Genomic DNA, 15,546 nt, shown 5'->3' with positions numbered 1-15,546 from the left:
GGCCTTCTTAAATGAACAATGCAAAGAAATCAAGGAAAACAATAGAATGGGGAAGACTAGAGATCTCTACAAGAAAATTGGAGATATGAAAGGAACATTTAGTGCAAAGATGGGCATGATAAAGGACAAAAAAGGCAGGGACCTAACAGAAGCAGAAGAGATTAAGAAGAGGTGGCAAGAATACACAGAAGAACTATATAAGAAAGATCTTAATGTCCCTGATGTCCACGCTGGTGTGATCATTGACCTTGAGCCAGACATCCTAGAGAGTGAAGTCAAGTGGGCCTTAGGAAGCATTGCTAACAACAAAGCTAGTGGAGATGACAGTATTCTAGCTGAGTTATTTAAAATACTAAAAGACGATGGTGTTAAAGTGCTGCACTCAATATGCCAGCAAGTTTGGAAAACGCAACAGTGGCCACAGGATTGGAAAAGGTCAGTTTATGTTCCAATTCCAAAGAAGGGCAATGCCAAAGAATGCTCAAACTATCACACAATTGCACTCATTTCACATGCTAGCAAGGTTATGCTCAAAATCCTACAAGCTAGGCTTCAGCAATACATGAACCGAGAACTACCGGATGTACAAGCTGGGTTTCGAAGAGGCAGAGGAACTAGAGATCAAATCGCCAACATTTGCTGGATCATGGAGAAAGCACGAGAGTTCCAGAAAAATATCTACTTCTGCTTCATTGACTATGCAAAAGCCTTTGATTGTGTGGATCACAACAAACTGTGGCAAATTCTTAAAGAGATGGGAGTACCAGACCACCGTACCTGTCTCCTGAGAAATCTGTATGCGGGCCAAGAAGCAACAGTTAGAACCGGTCATGGAACAACCGATTGGTTCAAAATAGGGAAAGGTGTACGACAAGGCTGTATACTGTCACCCTGCTTATTTAACCTATATGCAGAGTACATCATGAGAAATGCCAGGCTGGAAGAATCACAAGCTGGAATTAAGATTGCAGGGAGAATCATCAACAACCTCAGATATGCAGACGATACCACCCTAATGGCAGAAAGTGAAGAAGAACTAAAGAGCCTCTTGATGAGGGTGAAAGAGGAGAGTGCAAAAGCTGGCCTGAAACTCAACATTAAAAAAACTAAGATCATGGCATCTGGCCCCATCAATTCCTGGCAAATAGAAGGGGTAGAAATGGAAGCAGTAACAGACTTCATTTATTTGGGCTCCAAGATCACCGCAGACGGAGACTGCAGCCATGAAATTAAAAGACGCTTGCTCCTTGGGAGGAAAGCTATGGCAAGCCTAGATAGCATATTAAAAAGCAGAGACGTCACCTTGCCGACAAAGATCCGCATAGTCAAAGCTATGGTTTTTCCAGTAGTAATGTATGGCTGTGAGAGCTGGACCATTAAAAAGGCCGAGCGCCGAAGAATTGATGCCTTTGAACTGTGGTGCTGGAGAAGACTCTTGAGAGTCCCCTGGACTGCTGGAGGTCAAACCAGTCAATCTTAAAGGAAATCAACCCTGATTGCTCATTGGAAGGATCGATAATGAAGCTTAAGCTCAGATATTTTGGTCACCTAATGCGAAGAGAGATTTCTTTGGAGAAGACCCTGATGCTGGGAAAGATTGAAGGCAAAAGGAGAAGAGGACGGCAGAGGATGAGATGGTTAGATAGCATCACTGAAGCAATGAGCATGAAACTGAGCAAACTCAGGGAGGCAGTGAAGGACAGGAAGACCTGGCGCAATATGGTTCATGGGGTCACGAAGAGTCGGACACGACTTAACGACTAAACAACAACAAAAAATTGATATTATAATAAACACAGCTCAACTATCCTCTCTGCTTCTCCTATGAAGACCAACTTTTCTAGCTAGTTGGAAGGAAAGTGTATCTAAAAAGGTGCATTTATTGCAAAATTGGGATGGATTTGCAGCAATCATAAACTGAAATATGCCTGAAATGACAACTTAGGAGAACAGGCTACAGAGAAGCTCAACTGTGTTCTTCCACATTACCTGGGCCACATTTCACCCCTTTTTTTTAAAGCAATACTTTACCCCCATGCTGCACTAGAATGCTGCCTGAACAAGAGACTCACTGGCCACATTGACACCATACCCTTGACCTGATTACTGAGTCACCCATATTCTGGCCTTAACCAAGAGTGAACCTTTAAATAAACAGGCTGGCTTAGCACAATGCATTAAGCCACACACACCCAAATTATTCATGGTTTAAATTAAACAAGTTTAGCAAGCTCTGTGAATGCAGCTGTCAGATCTTCAATTTAGTTAAATGCGTTGGAAGCAAAACCAGTTATCCAGGAAGATGTCTGACAGTCTCAAAGACAGTCTCAAAATGGCAAGCGCAACTTTTGTGAGGGTATGATTCCCCCCCTGCAGACTACAGATGCTTCTCGTTCAGGAAAATCCATCATTGCTGCAACAAGATGCAGAATGCTTCTCCATACCACAATATTCCTTGAGAGGGGCGCATCATATACAACCCATTCCTTGAGCTGGAATGTATCCTCCAAGCCTCTCTTGCCCCCCCCCCCCACTATGGCCCACTGGTTGAGGTATATCAGTGTTCTGAACAATCCTGCCATTCCTTTCCCAGTGTTGCCTCTTCCAGGCGCAACTACAATGGCCACCACTCCTAGCTAGCAGGAACTTCTACAAACGGCAGAGGGCAGGAAGTCAGGGAAAGCTCTGCTGATTTGGTCAGGGTGGAGTCTCAGGGATGCAATGCTGCAATTCCATCTGGCTGTGCCCCCCCATCACCCCCCAGTCTAATTCTATGTTCCAAATGGTTACAGGAGATATAGAGATGCTGGTAGGGATAAATGAAAACAATGTCAGGTTTTGGTGCAACTGGGAAGGCCGGGAATGATTTGTATGTAGGTTCAAGACCCATCCAAAGGGCCTCGGTGCGCTTTTTGGGAGAGAAAAGATACGTCAACAGCCTGAATTGGTAAAAAAGAAAAAAAGCAGATTGATATGTTCCTATGGCCACATGCTCAGCTGCCTGCAGTGTTGAAAAAAATGCACTGCTCTCCCAGGATGCAGCTTGGAGAGTTAGTTGATCTGAAGCCACTTCCCTCTCTGCCTTTCCCACGCTAGGCAAAGGAGGAAGATCCTCTAAAATCCATGGCTGAAGCCTCTTTGAGTCACTGACAGTGGTGTGAATGAGACTGTTTTTAGGATGTAGAAGAGAAAGGAACATGGTGGGTGGGTCCACTGTTTGCAAGCAGCGCAGGTGAAGGTGGAACCTGCCCCACTTATAAAAACAGTTTTGGTAAGACAAATACTACTTACTATGCTGACGCCAATGCTGTAAGCTATTAGTACAAACAGGAGAGGGTAATTAATTGTTTTCTTGTACTTGAAACATTCATACCTGAAACAAACACAAATGCGAAGGATTAAGGAGGCACAAGGAAGACAAAATAAATTCTTAATGCCCAATTTGTTCTGAGGCTTTCAAACTGGGGCTTTTTGGGAGATTGGGAGCAACAAAATACTTCTTTGCAGTTTTAAATGCTCTGTGGAATGTAGGATCAAAATTATAAGGGATCCGTCTGTAAGCTCCTGCTGATGCTAAACCTTGTGGGAACTGGCTCAAATTCTGCTAGTTCTGTTGTTTTGCAGAAATGTTGATAATTTTCAAAGCTATGGCAAGATGGGAGCAAAACACTAGGTTATGCCTTTCCCAAATGAAGATGGTCTGAAATAGGAATAATGATTCATATGTGTACATTGATTCTGTTTTCATATTTGGCAAACCTGAGTTGCAGATCTGTGTGTTGTACAAACTTGCCAAATTTGTTTCAATAATCCATAGGACAAAACAATGAGAAGCATAACCTATTTTAGTCATTCTTAAAACAACCTATTTCCTCTCATAACAAAAGAACCACCTGTTTTTTCCCCCTTTTCTAAAATTAGGTCCACATAGAATATACCAAGAGGCAACATACATTAAGAACAAAATTGTTTTACATTACAAAAAGTGCTATCTTATGAGGAAATGCTCCCCTCATGTTAAGCAGTATAATATAAAAGGAGACCCTGATAGTTGTACATTTTAGAGCAGCTAAGATTTAAAAACAGTTGGAAAAACAAAAGTTCAAAAGCACATGATGGGCTTTGCATCTCCATTACACTGTCACAAGAGTACAGACTTTAACATCTTGATAAATTCAGTATCAAAGAAACTCATAATCAGTTTATGGCAGAAAAAAGTTGTTTCAACAGTTGTTTTAAGAAAAAAAAGATTGAGTTTCTTTGAGAATTACTGGAAAAATTTTAATGTCATATACAGATACTTGTTTTTCTCTCAGAGTTACTACTGTCTATCTAGCATCAGCATTTAATCCTCTAGGCACTTCTCTTTGCAGGAAAACTCAATCTCTGAAAGTACGAAGGCTAAAAATTATTATAGAAAACCAGGCAAATGAAAAAATGGTTTTGTGAGCAGAATCTGGATTCTTTGTTGGCACACAAGATACAGACATTTTCTGTAGTTTCCAAGAATCCCCACTGTCTTGCCTAAGACATTAACGTATTTCCAAAACATTGGATTTTTTTCCTTCTCCCATCAGAAACTAGCTAGCCAGTTTCCAATATATTTATTGGATTTACTGGATTTATATCCTGCTTCTCCTCTAGGAGCATAAGACAACTAACAAGGGAAGACCCCTTCACGTTGTCTCCATAACAAAAGTTGTAAGAGGGCTGTAAGAAAGGTTGGATTCAGAGAGACAGTAACTAGCCCAAAGTTAGCCAGTGAGTTTCTATTGCTGAAATCTCTTGTACAACATTTTGTAGAATCTGACGTTACCTCTCTTTCCCAAAATATAAACACCCCCCCACACACACACAAATGAGAGGCATTACATTGCACTAATCAAAAGGGTGGCTGTTGTGAACGCTGCAGATTCAGTACTATACCTCTATGCAGCATTTCTCAACCTTGGCAACTTTATGATAGGTGGACTGCAACTCCCAGAATTCCCCAGCCAGGTATGCTGGCTGGGGAAGTTGAAGTCCACTTATCATAAAGTTGCCAAAGTTGAGAAATGCTGCTCCAATGGCTATTTCAGCACCCCTGTCTATGTGAGTGAGATCAGTTTTAAATCTGTGAGGAAGTGTTAATAACTTCAGTTTGGCAGATACTTACAGGCAGTAGACAAAAACGCAACAACTGTAGATCATGGGCAGCTCATCCAACAGCTGTAAAAAGCAGAACAAAATAATATTTCTACTTATAGAAAAGAGTCAAAGATTGATGGCAGCCCTGAGTCAAAATTCACCGAGTTCTTGATCAGGGCAGGGCAACTTTTAGTGACTAAGGGCAGCATTAACTTCTTCTGGACAGGGGGAGCTGAGAGCTGTAATGGAGAAGAAGAAAATGCAAAGGAGGTGGACCCAAAGCTTTCCATGTTTTAAATTTGGGAGGGGGGGAGGTGAGGGGATTAGTAGCTTCTTTTCCTTTAATTCTGTTAAGCTTTTTTACCACCACTGTTGGGTGCTTCCTTCCTCAGAATGGCGAGAAATTCTGCCACCAGTTTTTGGCAATCATATCAGAGATTTGGCCCTTGGCTGGAGGGAGCTTTGGATTGCATGCAGTGTTGGGACTACGGTGTGACCACTGTGGTCTAGATGAAGAGGCAACAACATCACAGCCATTTTGAGATACAGCCTCGTCATTCTCTCCTGGCAGTCTCTGTATGGTAAAAACATTGCTAGGCCTGACAAGAAGCACTGCTGCTCAATCATTAAGGGTAGTGGAAAATTAACCAAGGTCAGTCACCAGAATAAAGTAATATGTAACCTCCATCCTAGCCAGGTTTATTGGGCAATATGACATTGACTAGAGCAGTGTTTCTCAACCCTAGCAACTTTAAGATGTGTGGACTTCAACTCCCAGAATTCCCCAGCCAGCCATGCTGACTGGGGAATTCTGGGAGTTGAAGTTCACACTTCTTAAAGTTGCCAAGGTTGAGAAACACTAGACTAAACAGACCAAAGTTTAGTTCCACATGAGCAACACATTCACTGGATGACTGGCCACTCCCAGCCTTTCAGGCCAACCTCCCCCCATGTACACAACCATAAGCCACCAAATATATGCAATCAGTGTAGAAAGTGTCAGCATAGTTATAACAACTCAACAATATTTACCTGCGTTATTATCTCCATATTCTGGAGGTGTATGTATGTATCCAGGGATGCACAGAGGCTAAAAGAGTGCCTTTCCCAGACTATCTCATGAGTTCTTGGCAAAGCAGAGAATCAAACTGGAAATTTACTCATAGTTCATCTTCTTGGGATTCTTGTAGTGAGATTTATTTGTGGCTAATCCCAACTTTCAACAAAACTGTTTTGCACAATTATATGCAGGCAGATTTTTTACTAGATTAGTCAACCCTTTTGTATCATTTTCTGGACTTCTGGATAAAGCATTTTAACTATCTGCAGCAGTTGTTACTGGCATATTTGGTCACTAGGAGTCAAAAATGATTTGATGGCACATAATCAGTTCACAGTAAAACACACTGGGAATGCACACGCACCCTCCCCTGCCAACCTGGAAAACAAAACGGATTCAGGCATGTTGCTCGGTTATGTACATAAAAAGTTACATGCTACTAACCTGCATTTCATACTTCAGAGTCATGTGGAAGCACCATGAGCCCAGGCCCACAGCTGAAATCCAAATAAGAAAGTATTATGGGAGGAATTCAAACTAGAAGACAGTCAGAATTGTTTCCTTTCTCCCAGTCATGCTTTTGATTCATTAACACTTTTATATTGCACAAGAACAGACCATATTTGGGATCTGTGTTACAATGATCCTGTGTTACAATGATCCTTTTCAGTTCCACAACTTCATGTTCCTCGAAGACGGGCTAACAAGTTTCTAAACTGCCCACTCAGCTTCTCATTCCACCCCCCCACACCACTCACTCAATTAATCCTTTTATTTTGGTCTTTGCCCAGCCTAAGTGAGAAAGTATAAAAATGAATTGAGAAGACCTACGCTTACAAGAAGTACAATAACAGTTATAAAAATTAAAAAGTGCCAATATAAAACACAAAAACTATAAAATTACCATAACCCTATAAAACACTTACTGCAAAATTAAACCAGTACTGAATTTAAAAGATAGCAATCTACTATAAAACATATTATAATCGTGGAATAATGATAATAATCAACTCTACCATAGAGTAAGAAACTACACACTGGGACAAAAATATAGGCACAGGATATTATCAAGTCTGACTAGTGCTTACTTTGGTCAGATCCCACCAAAGTTTGTATGCTGTGGTACAGAACCTGGTGATCTTATAAATTATAAAGGATTCTGGGGGGTCTATCAGAAAGTAGTAGGTTGGTCAATGGGACCTGGAAGCCTGAAAAGTAGTGGGAGAGTAAAAGTGCTCTGAGTGTCTCTACTGTACAAAACAGGCAGTGAGGGTGGACATGTTTGAGTTTTAACTTGTTCACAAGGCCCCTGGTGTTCAGAGAAGGGGATCTTCTTACAGCTTCTTACTAGCACAGACTGAGGAAGAGCATTAGAGCAAGCCAGGGAAAAGACTGAGGAAAGGCTTCTAGCTTTGTATGATACGCTGATATTATTCTTTTTTTTAAAAGTATTACTTATTTTTCTTCCGCAGCCAGTAGTGGCCACCAGTGCACGCAAAAGCTCCAAGTATGAATGCTAAGACCTTGGCGGATGAATTGTAATTAGAAAGTTCAGAGATACTTTGCATCACTGTTTTTCAAGTATCTGGACAGACAGCAACCCTCAGAATGGCCTGAGCTCCTTAAAAAAGTTATCTGAGTTGCTGGCAATGGTGAGCTGCCTCAGGTGTCTGTCCTGGTTTCAACACTTCTGACACATCCTATTCATGAAACATTAGCTGGCCTACCAAATCCTCATCAGGCATCAACGCAGCTGTGTTTGTTGACACATCATGTTTGTGTATCCCAGTTTCTATCCCACTTTCTATATGGTACTGATTTCAAGAAACACATTAGGGCTCTAGTACTGAAACCAGTATTAACCAAGTTGTGTAAATAACCATTTATGAACCCAGAGGCTCCAAACTCTTGCAGTTAAGCGTAGGCACTGATGTATAAAGAGCGAGAAGAGGGATGTAATTAGGACCAAATCTTAATCAAGTCTGACTTTGTAACTGGCTGTTCTCCAATTCTGAAACTGCAGAATTGGCTAGGGATCCTTCTGTGAGGCCCTGATGGATTACTGTCTTACCCCCAGCAATCCAAATCTGCAAACAAGGCTGGAGCACCTTGATTGTACAAAAGAATCATGCCCGCTACAGCATAACCTGCTTTAGAGCCTCCTCTTCTTCAGAAGACTATCTGGAGCTTGCTGAGGGAGAGGTGCAGGTGGCTACAATTTTCAGCTCATCTGCAAATCTAAATAAATGTTATATATTATTGGCTCTCTTGAACATGGACCAGCTGGATTCTTCCTCACAGCATGCTGCTGAACAGAACTCATTTTAGCTCTCTTCTTTGAACAGAAGTTGATAGACTAATTAACTGTGTAATTAACTAAGGTAATTAAGTTACTCCTGTTTTAGAAAATAAGCTACTTCAGGGGATATGGCCGGAGTGTTAGCAGAGTCTGATATATGAGTGCTTGGGACTGTGAGATGGTGGTGAGAAGCTCTTTTAATTGTACAGTTGCAAGAAAAAGTATGTGAACCTTTTGGAATTTCATGGTGTTCTGCATTAATTTATCATAAAATGTGATCTGACCATCATCTAAGTCAACAGTATTGACAAATATAATGTGCCTAAAATAATAACCCAAAAACAATTCTGATCCTTCATGTCTTTATTGAGAACAACCATAAAAACCTCACAGTGCTAGTGGAAAAAGTATCTGAACCCTTGAGTTGACCTCAAAAAAGCTAATTGGAGTCAGGTGTTAGCATACCTGGAGTCTTGTTAAGAAAATGAGTTTGGAGGTGTGGACTAGAGCTATGTTGACTGATATAAACCACTCAAACTTTTTGAGTTTGCTCCACACAAGAAGAATATGCTTATGTGAATCATGCCTTGCCAAAAAGACCTTTCAGAGGATCTATGATCAAGAATTGTTGATTAAAGCTGGAAAGGGTTACAAAGTGATTTCAAAGAAAAAGCTGAATTTTTATTTATTTTTTTATTTATTTAATTTATCCCCGCCCATCTCCCCGCAATGGGGGACTCTGGGCGGCTTACAATTCTGTAGAAGTTGGGTGATGCAACAGGACAACGACCCAAAACATCGGAGCAAGTCCACCACAGAATGGCTTCAGAAAAACAAAATCCGCCTTTTGGAGTGGCCAAGTTAGAGCCCAGACCTCAACCCAATAGAAATGCAATGGAATGACTTGAAGAGACCCATACACATGAGACGTCCAAAGAATATGACAGAGCTAAAGCAGTTCTGCCAGGAAGAATGGGCTAAAATCCCTCCTGAACGATGTGCAGGTCTGATCCACAGCTACAGGAAGCGCCTGGTTGAAGTTATTGCTGCCAAGAGGGGGTCAACCAGTTGTTGATTCCAAGGGTTCACTTACTTTTTCCACTAGCATTTTGAATGTTGAATGAGTGTGTTCGATAAAGACATGAAGGATCATAATTGTTTTTGTGTTATTATTTTAGGCACATTATATCTGTCAATACTCTTGACTTAGATGACAGTCAGATCACATTTTATGACAAATTAATGCAGAACACCATAAAATTCCAAAAGGTTCACATACTTTTTCTTGCAACTGTACTTTGTTCTGCTTTATATTGGTTTTCTACTGTTAGCTGCCCAGAGTTATTTGCCATGTGAGGCCACATAAAATTTCTAAACAAACAATTCTAGGGAAATCTAGATAAAATGCTTGAGCAATTTGCAAATAATATGCACTATCCCACAGAGACTTTAGAGTACTGAAGGGTGCCCTTTAGAATTTGGAAACTAGTCCTATATAGCAAGAGAAAATCATGGGGGAGGAATAGCTGGGGGAAGGCCAGTTCCAGACTTTCTTGCAGCATTCAAAGCAGAGGTTAAACAATGAAATGTCATGAAATTCTAAATAGATTTGAAAAAAGAGCTGATGAATACAAAAATTTCTTAGAACAGCTCACATTAGTTTTCAGGGTTGAATGTTTAAAAGTGCCACACTGTTCAAGCAATGGTTCATGAGGGCACAGTCTGGGCATTCAAACTAAAGATGCCATTGAAGTAGAAGAAAAATCATTTGATCTGACTAAATCACAGATGGAATAGAAACTCACTTACCTGTGACACACAAATAAGCTATTATGTATCGTTTCTCAAGGCCATCTTTATAACTTTGAATTGCACCATAGATTGGAGGGAGAATGAAAATCAAGTTGCTAACGGTGTTCCCTGCAGAAATAAAACCAAAGCAAAAATAATGAACAACTTTAGATTTACAGCCTATTCACTGAAAATAGGACATTTCTCAGAGGAAAGCTGGTGTGGTTATTCTAAGCTTCTCTTCTCTCTTTTCCTACAATTAGGATATATATTGTAGGTTATAAATACATAATTGAATGAAAGGAGAGCAGAGAAGCTTGGAATGACCTCAGCTGGCACAGCAGTAGAAAATATATAGTTCAGTTAACTTTGACAACAAAATGGTTTCCTTTACAATAAGAGAAAAGAATCGTGGTTCTTCCCCATTCAATAATAGAAGAAACTGGTACAGTCATTTTTAAAAGCAGTTTTATGGAATGCAGGCCAACAGCCAGAACTGTTACATCATTTTAAACTGTGTTTTTACCTTTATATATTGTGCTGCCCTTTTTTTAAATTGCTGCCCATTCCCAAAGGCTCCAGGCAGCTAATACTGTAATGTCAACATATAAAATAACAGCCTTGGGAAAACCCAATGCATTTAAAAATAAAATGAGAAAGACAACAAACCAGAACGCCATGCGCTCCCAGCCCCACCTTCAAATTGCAACACGTTGCCCTACGGAAGATAAGGCAAGGAGGTCGCCAAAGTTCTCCTAAGGCCCAGAATGGATCAGACTGACCAAATCTCTGCCAAGGAGTTCCAAAGAGTGGGGGCAGCTATGGAAAACACCCCCTTTCAAGGCCTCGTCAGGTGACTAACCTCATTGGGATGGGGCCTGGAGGAGTTGACCCTATTTGAGCTGGTTGGATGGGGAGATAAAGACAGGAGAAAGCAGTCCCTCGGATAACTAGGCCCAGAAGCACAGAAAGCCTTAAAAGGGCCAACCAGCATCTGGAATCGCATCCTGAAGCCAAGTGGCAACCAATGTACAGTGGGGCAAAAAAGTATTTAGTCAGCCACCAATTGTGCAAGTTCTCCCACTTAAAAAGATGAGAGAGGCCTGTAATTTTCATCATAGGTATACCTCAACTATGAGAGACAAAATGGGGGAAAAAATCCAGAAAATCACATTGTCTGAATTTTAAAGAATTTATTTGCAAATCATGGTGGAAAATAAGTATTTGGTCAATATCAAAAGTTCATCTCAATACTTTGTTATATATCCTTTGTTGGCAATGACAGAGGTCAAAGGTTTTCTGTAAGTCTTCACAAGGTTTTCACACACTGTTGCTGGTATTTTGGCCCATTCCTCCATGCAGATCTCCTCTAGAGCAGTGATGTTTTGGGGCTGTCGCTGGGCAACACGGACTTTCAACTCCCTCCAAAGGTTTTCCATGGGGTTGAGATCTGGAGACTGGCTAGGCCACTCCAGGACCTTGAAATGCTTCTTACGAAGCCACTCCTTTGTCGCCCGGGTGGTGTGTTTGGGATCATTGTCATGCTGAAAGACCCAGCCACGTTTCATCTTCAATGCCCTTGCTGATGGAAGGAGGTGTTCACTCAAAATCTCACGATACATGGCCCCATTCATTCTTTCCTTTACACGGATCAGTTGTCCTGGTCCCTTTGCAGAAAAACAGCCCCAAAGCATGACGCTTCCACCCCCATGCTTCACAGTAGGTATGGTGTTCTTTGGATGCAACTCAGCATTCTCTCTCCTCCAAACACGAGTTGAGTTTAGACCAAACGTTCTACTTTGGTTTCATCTGACCATATGACATTCTCCCAGTCCTCTTCTGGATCATCCAAATGCTCTCTAGCAAACTTCAGAGGGCCCGGACATGTACTGGCTTAAGCAGGGGGACACGTCTGGCACTGCAGGATTTGAGTCCCTGGCGGCGTAGTGTGTTACTGATGGTAGCCTTTGTTACTTTGGTCCCAGCTCTCTGCAGGTCATTCACTAGGTCCCCCCGTGTGGTTCTGGGATTTTTGCTCACCGTTCTTGTGATCATTTTGACCCCACGGGGTGAGATCTTGCGTGGAGCCCCAGATCAAGGGAGATTATCAGTGGTCTTGTATGTCTTCCATTTTCTAATTATTGCTCCCACAGTTGATTTCTTCACACCAAACTGCTTGCCTATTGCAGATTCAGTCTTCCCAGCCTGGTGCAGGTCTACAATTTTGTTTCTTGTGTCCTTCGACACCTCTTTGGTCTTGGCCATAGTGGAGTTTGGAGTGTGACTGTTTGAGGTTGTGGACAGGTGTCTTTTATACTGATAACAAGGTCAAACAAGTGCCATTACTACAGGTAACGAGTGGAGGACAGAGGAGCCTCTTAAAGAAGTAGTTACAGGTCTGTGAGAGCCAGACATCTTGCTTGTTTGTAGGTGACCAAATACTTATTTTCCACCATGATTTGCAAATAAATTCTTTAAAAATCAGACAATGTGATTTTCTGGATTTTTTTTCTCATTTTGTCTCTCATAGTTGAGGTATACCTATGATGAAAATTACAGGCCTCTCTCATCTTTTTAAGTGGGAGAACTTGCACTATTGGTGGCTGACTAAATACTTTTTTGCCCCACTGTAGCTCCTGAAGCAGTAGGGAAACCCAAGTATATCAGGATTTATCCACTGCCGCCTAGGCTATTGCATTCTGTAAAAGCTGTAGCTTCTGGAGGTTCTGCAGGGATAGCCGCATGGAGAACATATTACAGTAATCCAAACGGGAGGTCCTAGGACATGAATGACGGTGAGTAGAACCCTCTAACTGAAGATCACTTTTCAGTGGGGCACTATAACTCTATTCAGAATCAAAGACAGAATTTCCATGGAATCATCTCAAGCTCAAAGCCACTCCATCCTAGAGAGGTGCAGTGAGAGCGATCTTCCCCTTCCAGACTCTAATAGTCACCAGCCACTAGGTCAGCACTTCCAATGCATCACTTGTTTGGCCTGGAGATGAGATACATAACTGGATATCATCAACTTCTTGATGGTACTATACACCGTGCTGATGGAGGACCTTCCCCAGTGGTTTTATGTAGATGTTAAAAAGGAGTAAAGAGAGATCCTCAAGGCACTCCACAGAGTAGAGTTCTCCAGGTAACCTCCCCCCAGCACTGGCTGGAACCACCCCTTCAGGAACCCTGACTCCCAAGGATCTAAATAATCTGTTTCCTCTAGGGCTCTTTGCAGTTGTAGAAAAAGAAAAAGAAGGTTGGAGATGGGTCTAAAGTTGTCAGACCAAGTAAAGGCAGGGGTCACACTGTAGCCTTCTTCAGAGGTGATGGAAACAGCCTCTCACTCATGGAGGCATTGACTGCTTCTTGGAGCCAATCTCCTCTACTTCATAAGATGCCTTAGACAGTTATGAGGGCAAGGATCCCACTGAGAAATGGTGGAACTAACACTGCAGAAAGGCTTGACCGCTTCCTTGGGACTCCCAGACCCAAAATTATCTCCACTGCAATCATCTCCACTGGTGCAGTCCAGCTTGAGTCCAGCTGTTCTCCAATCTGTTTTGTCTGCCAAATGCTGCGAGAATTCTTCAAAATAGCCTTTCAAATGGTCTTGGCAAACACTCTTCCCTAAAAGGGAGTAAGTAGCCTTAAAAGGGGCTGCTGGATGGCATGGCTAACTCAATAAGGGTGGTAAAATATTTCCCTTTTTTTTTTTGTCAGTCAAGTTACAGTGGTACCTCTAGTTACGAACGTAATCCGTTCTGTGACTCTGGTTGCAACTCGAGTTGGTCTCAAGTCGAGGTAAAGTTTCCCATAAGGTTCAATGTAAATACGGTTAATCCGTTCCGCCCTCCGAATTTGGTCACACCACGAGGCAAATTTCCCCATAAGGTTCAATGTAAATACGGCTAAACAGTTCTGAAACATATGCATTTTATTTTTAAACCTCAAAAACATGAAAAAAGTACAGTACAGCACAGTATGAAGAGGGAGAATGGGGTGGGGAGGCAGTTATTGTTTGGAGGGAGAGTCCCTCTCCAAAGGGACATTGGGGAGATCTCCTTCAGGGGTTTCCTCTCTTCTTTGCCTCTTAGCTGCAGGCTCAGTTCTGGGGAAAACCTGTCTAAAGTCAGTTGCCAGCCTGCTCTGCATTTTCTTTGGAGCCATGCTGACAAGCACACCAAAACCCTTCTAAACGCCACAAAACATACCACAAGCCTCACCAAACATCTCCTTGCTACCGCGATCTCGCCCACAGGAAGCCGCGACCGCGTGGCAGCAGGGAAAATGGCTGCGGATCCGGTTCGTAACTCGAGGTGGAGTTCGCAAGTCGAGGTAAATTTTTGGGGCCGGAGCTGGTCGTATCTCGAAAAATTCGTAAGGAGGGGCGTTCGTAACTAGAGGCACCACTATACTACTATATAGGCTCAAACATGAGCTTGTACCAGTTTCCAGTCAGACTCTAGGATCAGGATCCATGCTCTTGACTTCATTTCATTTACCTTTAAATATACCGTATTTTTCCAACTATAAGATGATACTTTTTTCTAAAATCCTTACCCTAAAAACTGAAGGGCGTCTTATTCAAGGAAGTCAGCCGAGAATCGCGGTTGCAAAACTGCCAAACTTTGTTTCTGCAGAGAGGCTTCTTCTTATTGCTAGCCTCCAATCACGAGTGAAATAGCTTGTCTCCCAGAGTTCCTCCAATCACGAGCCTGATGTAACTGTCAGCTGATGCTGAACAAGCCAATTAGAGGAAGGCTGTTTGCAGAGACAAGCTATCTGCAGTTTCACTCATGCTTGAATGTAATCAGTTAGGCAAAAGAGCATGGAAATAGAGCTGCAGAGAGACGGTTTGGACCTCCTTCCACCGAGTGTATCAGGTGAATGTTAACTAATTACTAAATAAAAATGTGTTCTGCACTATCTTTAAAATATTGATTTTTTAATTTTGGGTTAGAAAAGTGGGGGTCGTCTTGTACATGGGGGCGTCTTATTGTCAGAAAAATATGGTACTAAAATTAAATGAGGTCATGAATATGATTTCCCTTTATTTAATGATCTGCCTTTTCTCTCACATTTAAAAAATCACAATTAAACAGATTAAAAATTACTCATAGGAGACTGTGAGTTCTAGGCCTCTCGGAGTTGCTGTTGTGGGGAAAATAGGAGGCTGGAGTATTAGGTATAGTGGCACCTCGGTTCACGAACAATTCGGTTCACAAACAGCACCGTTCGCAAAATTTTGCTTCCGTTCACGAAC

The 15,546-nt window shown here is 41.9% G+C and overlaps 1 protein-coding gene across 2 annotated transcripts in view; it reads right to left on the bottom strand.

Moving 5' to 3' along the window:
* Positions 1-15,546, bottom strand: part of ACER3 (alkaline ceramidase 3) — a 69,196-nt gene that overhangs the window by 24,967 nt on the left and 28,683 nt on the right. For both annotated transcript variants that reach the window (XM_088140472.1, XM_088140471.1), the window contains exons 2-5: positions 10,296-10,406; positions 6,632-6,684; positions 5,156-5,208; positions 3,292-3,373 (exon numbers count right to left, since the gene is read on the bottom strand). In XM_088140472.1, coding sequence (XP_087996598.1) covers positions 3,292-3,373; positions 5,156-5,208; positions 6,632-6,684; positions 10,296-10,406 — 299 coding nt within the window. The remainder of the gene's footprint in view (positions 1-3,291; positions 3,374-5,155; positions 5,209-6,631; positions 6,685-10,295; positions 10,407-15,546) is intronic.

The sequence above is a fragment of the Python bivittatus genome, unplaced genomic scaffold (genome assembly GCF_059951505.1).
Source record: "Python bivittatus isolate LINGU-HERP-01145 unplaced genomic scaffold, Pbiv_v1 ctg000340_np1212, whole genome shotgun sequence".
Lineage (NCBI taxonomy): Eukaryota > Metazoa > Chordata > Lepidosauria > Squamata > Pythonidae > Python > Python bivittatus.
The sequence above is the reverse complement of the archived record's forward strand: the minus strand, read 5'-3'. Positions and strand labels throughout refer to the sequence as shown.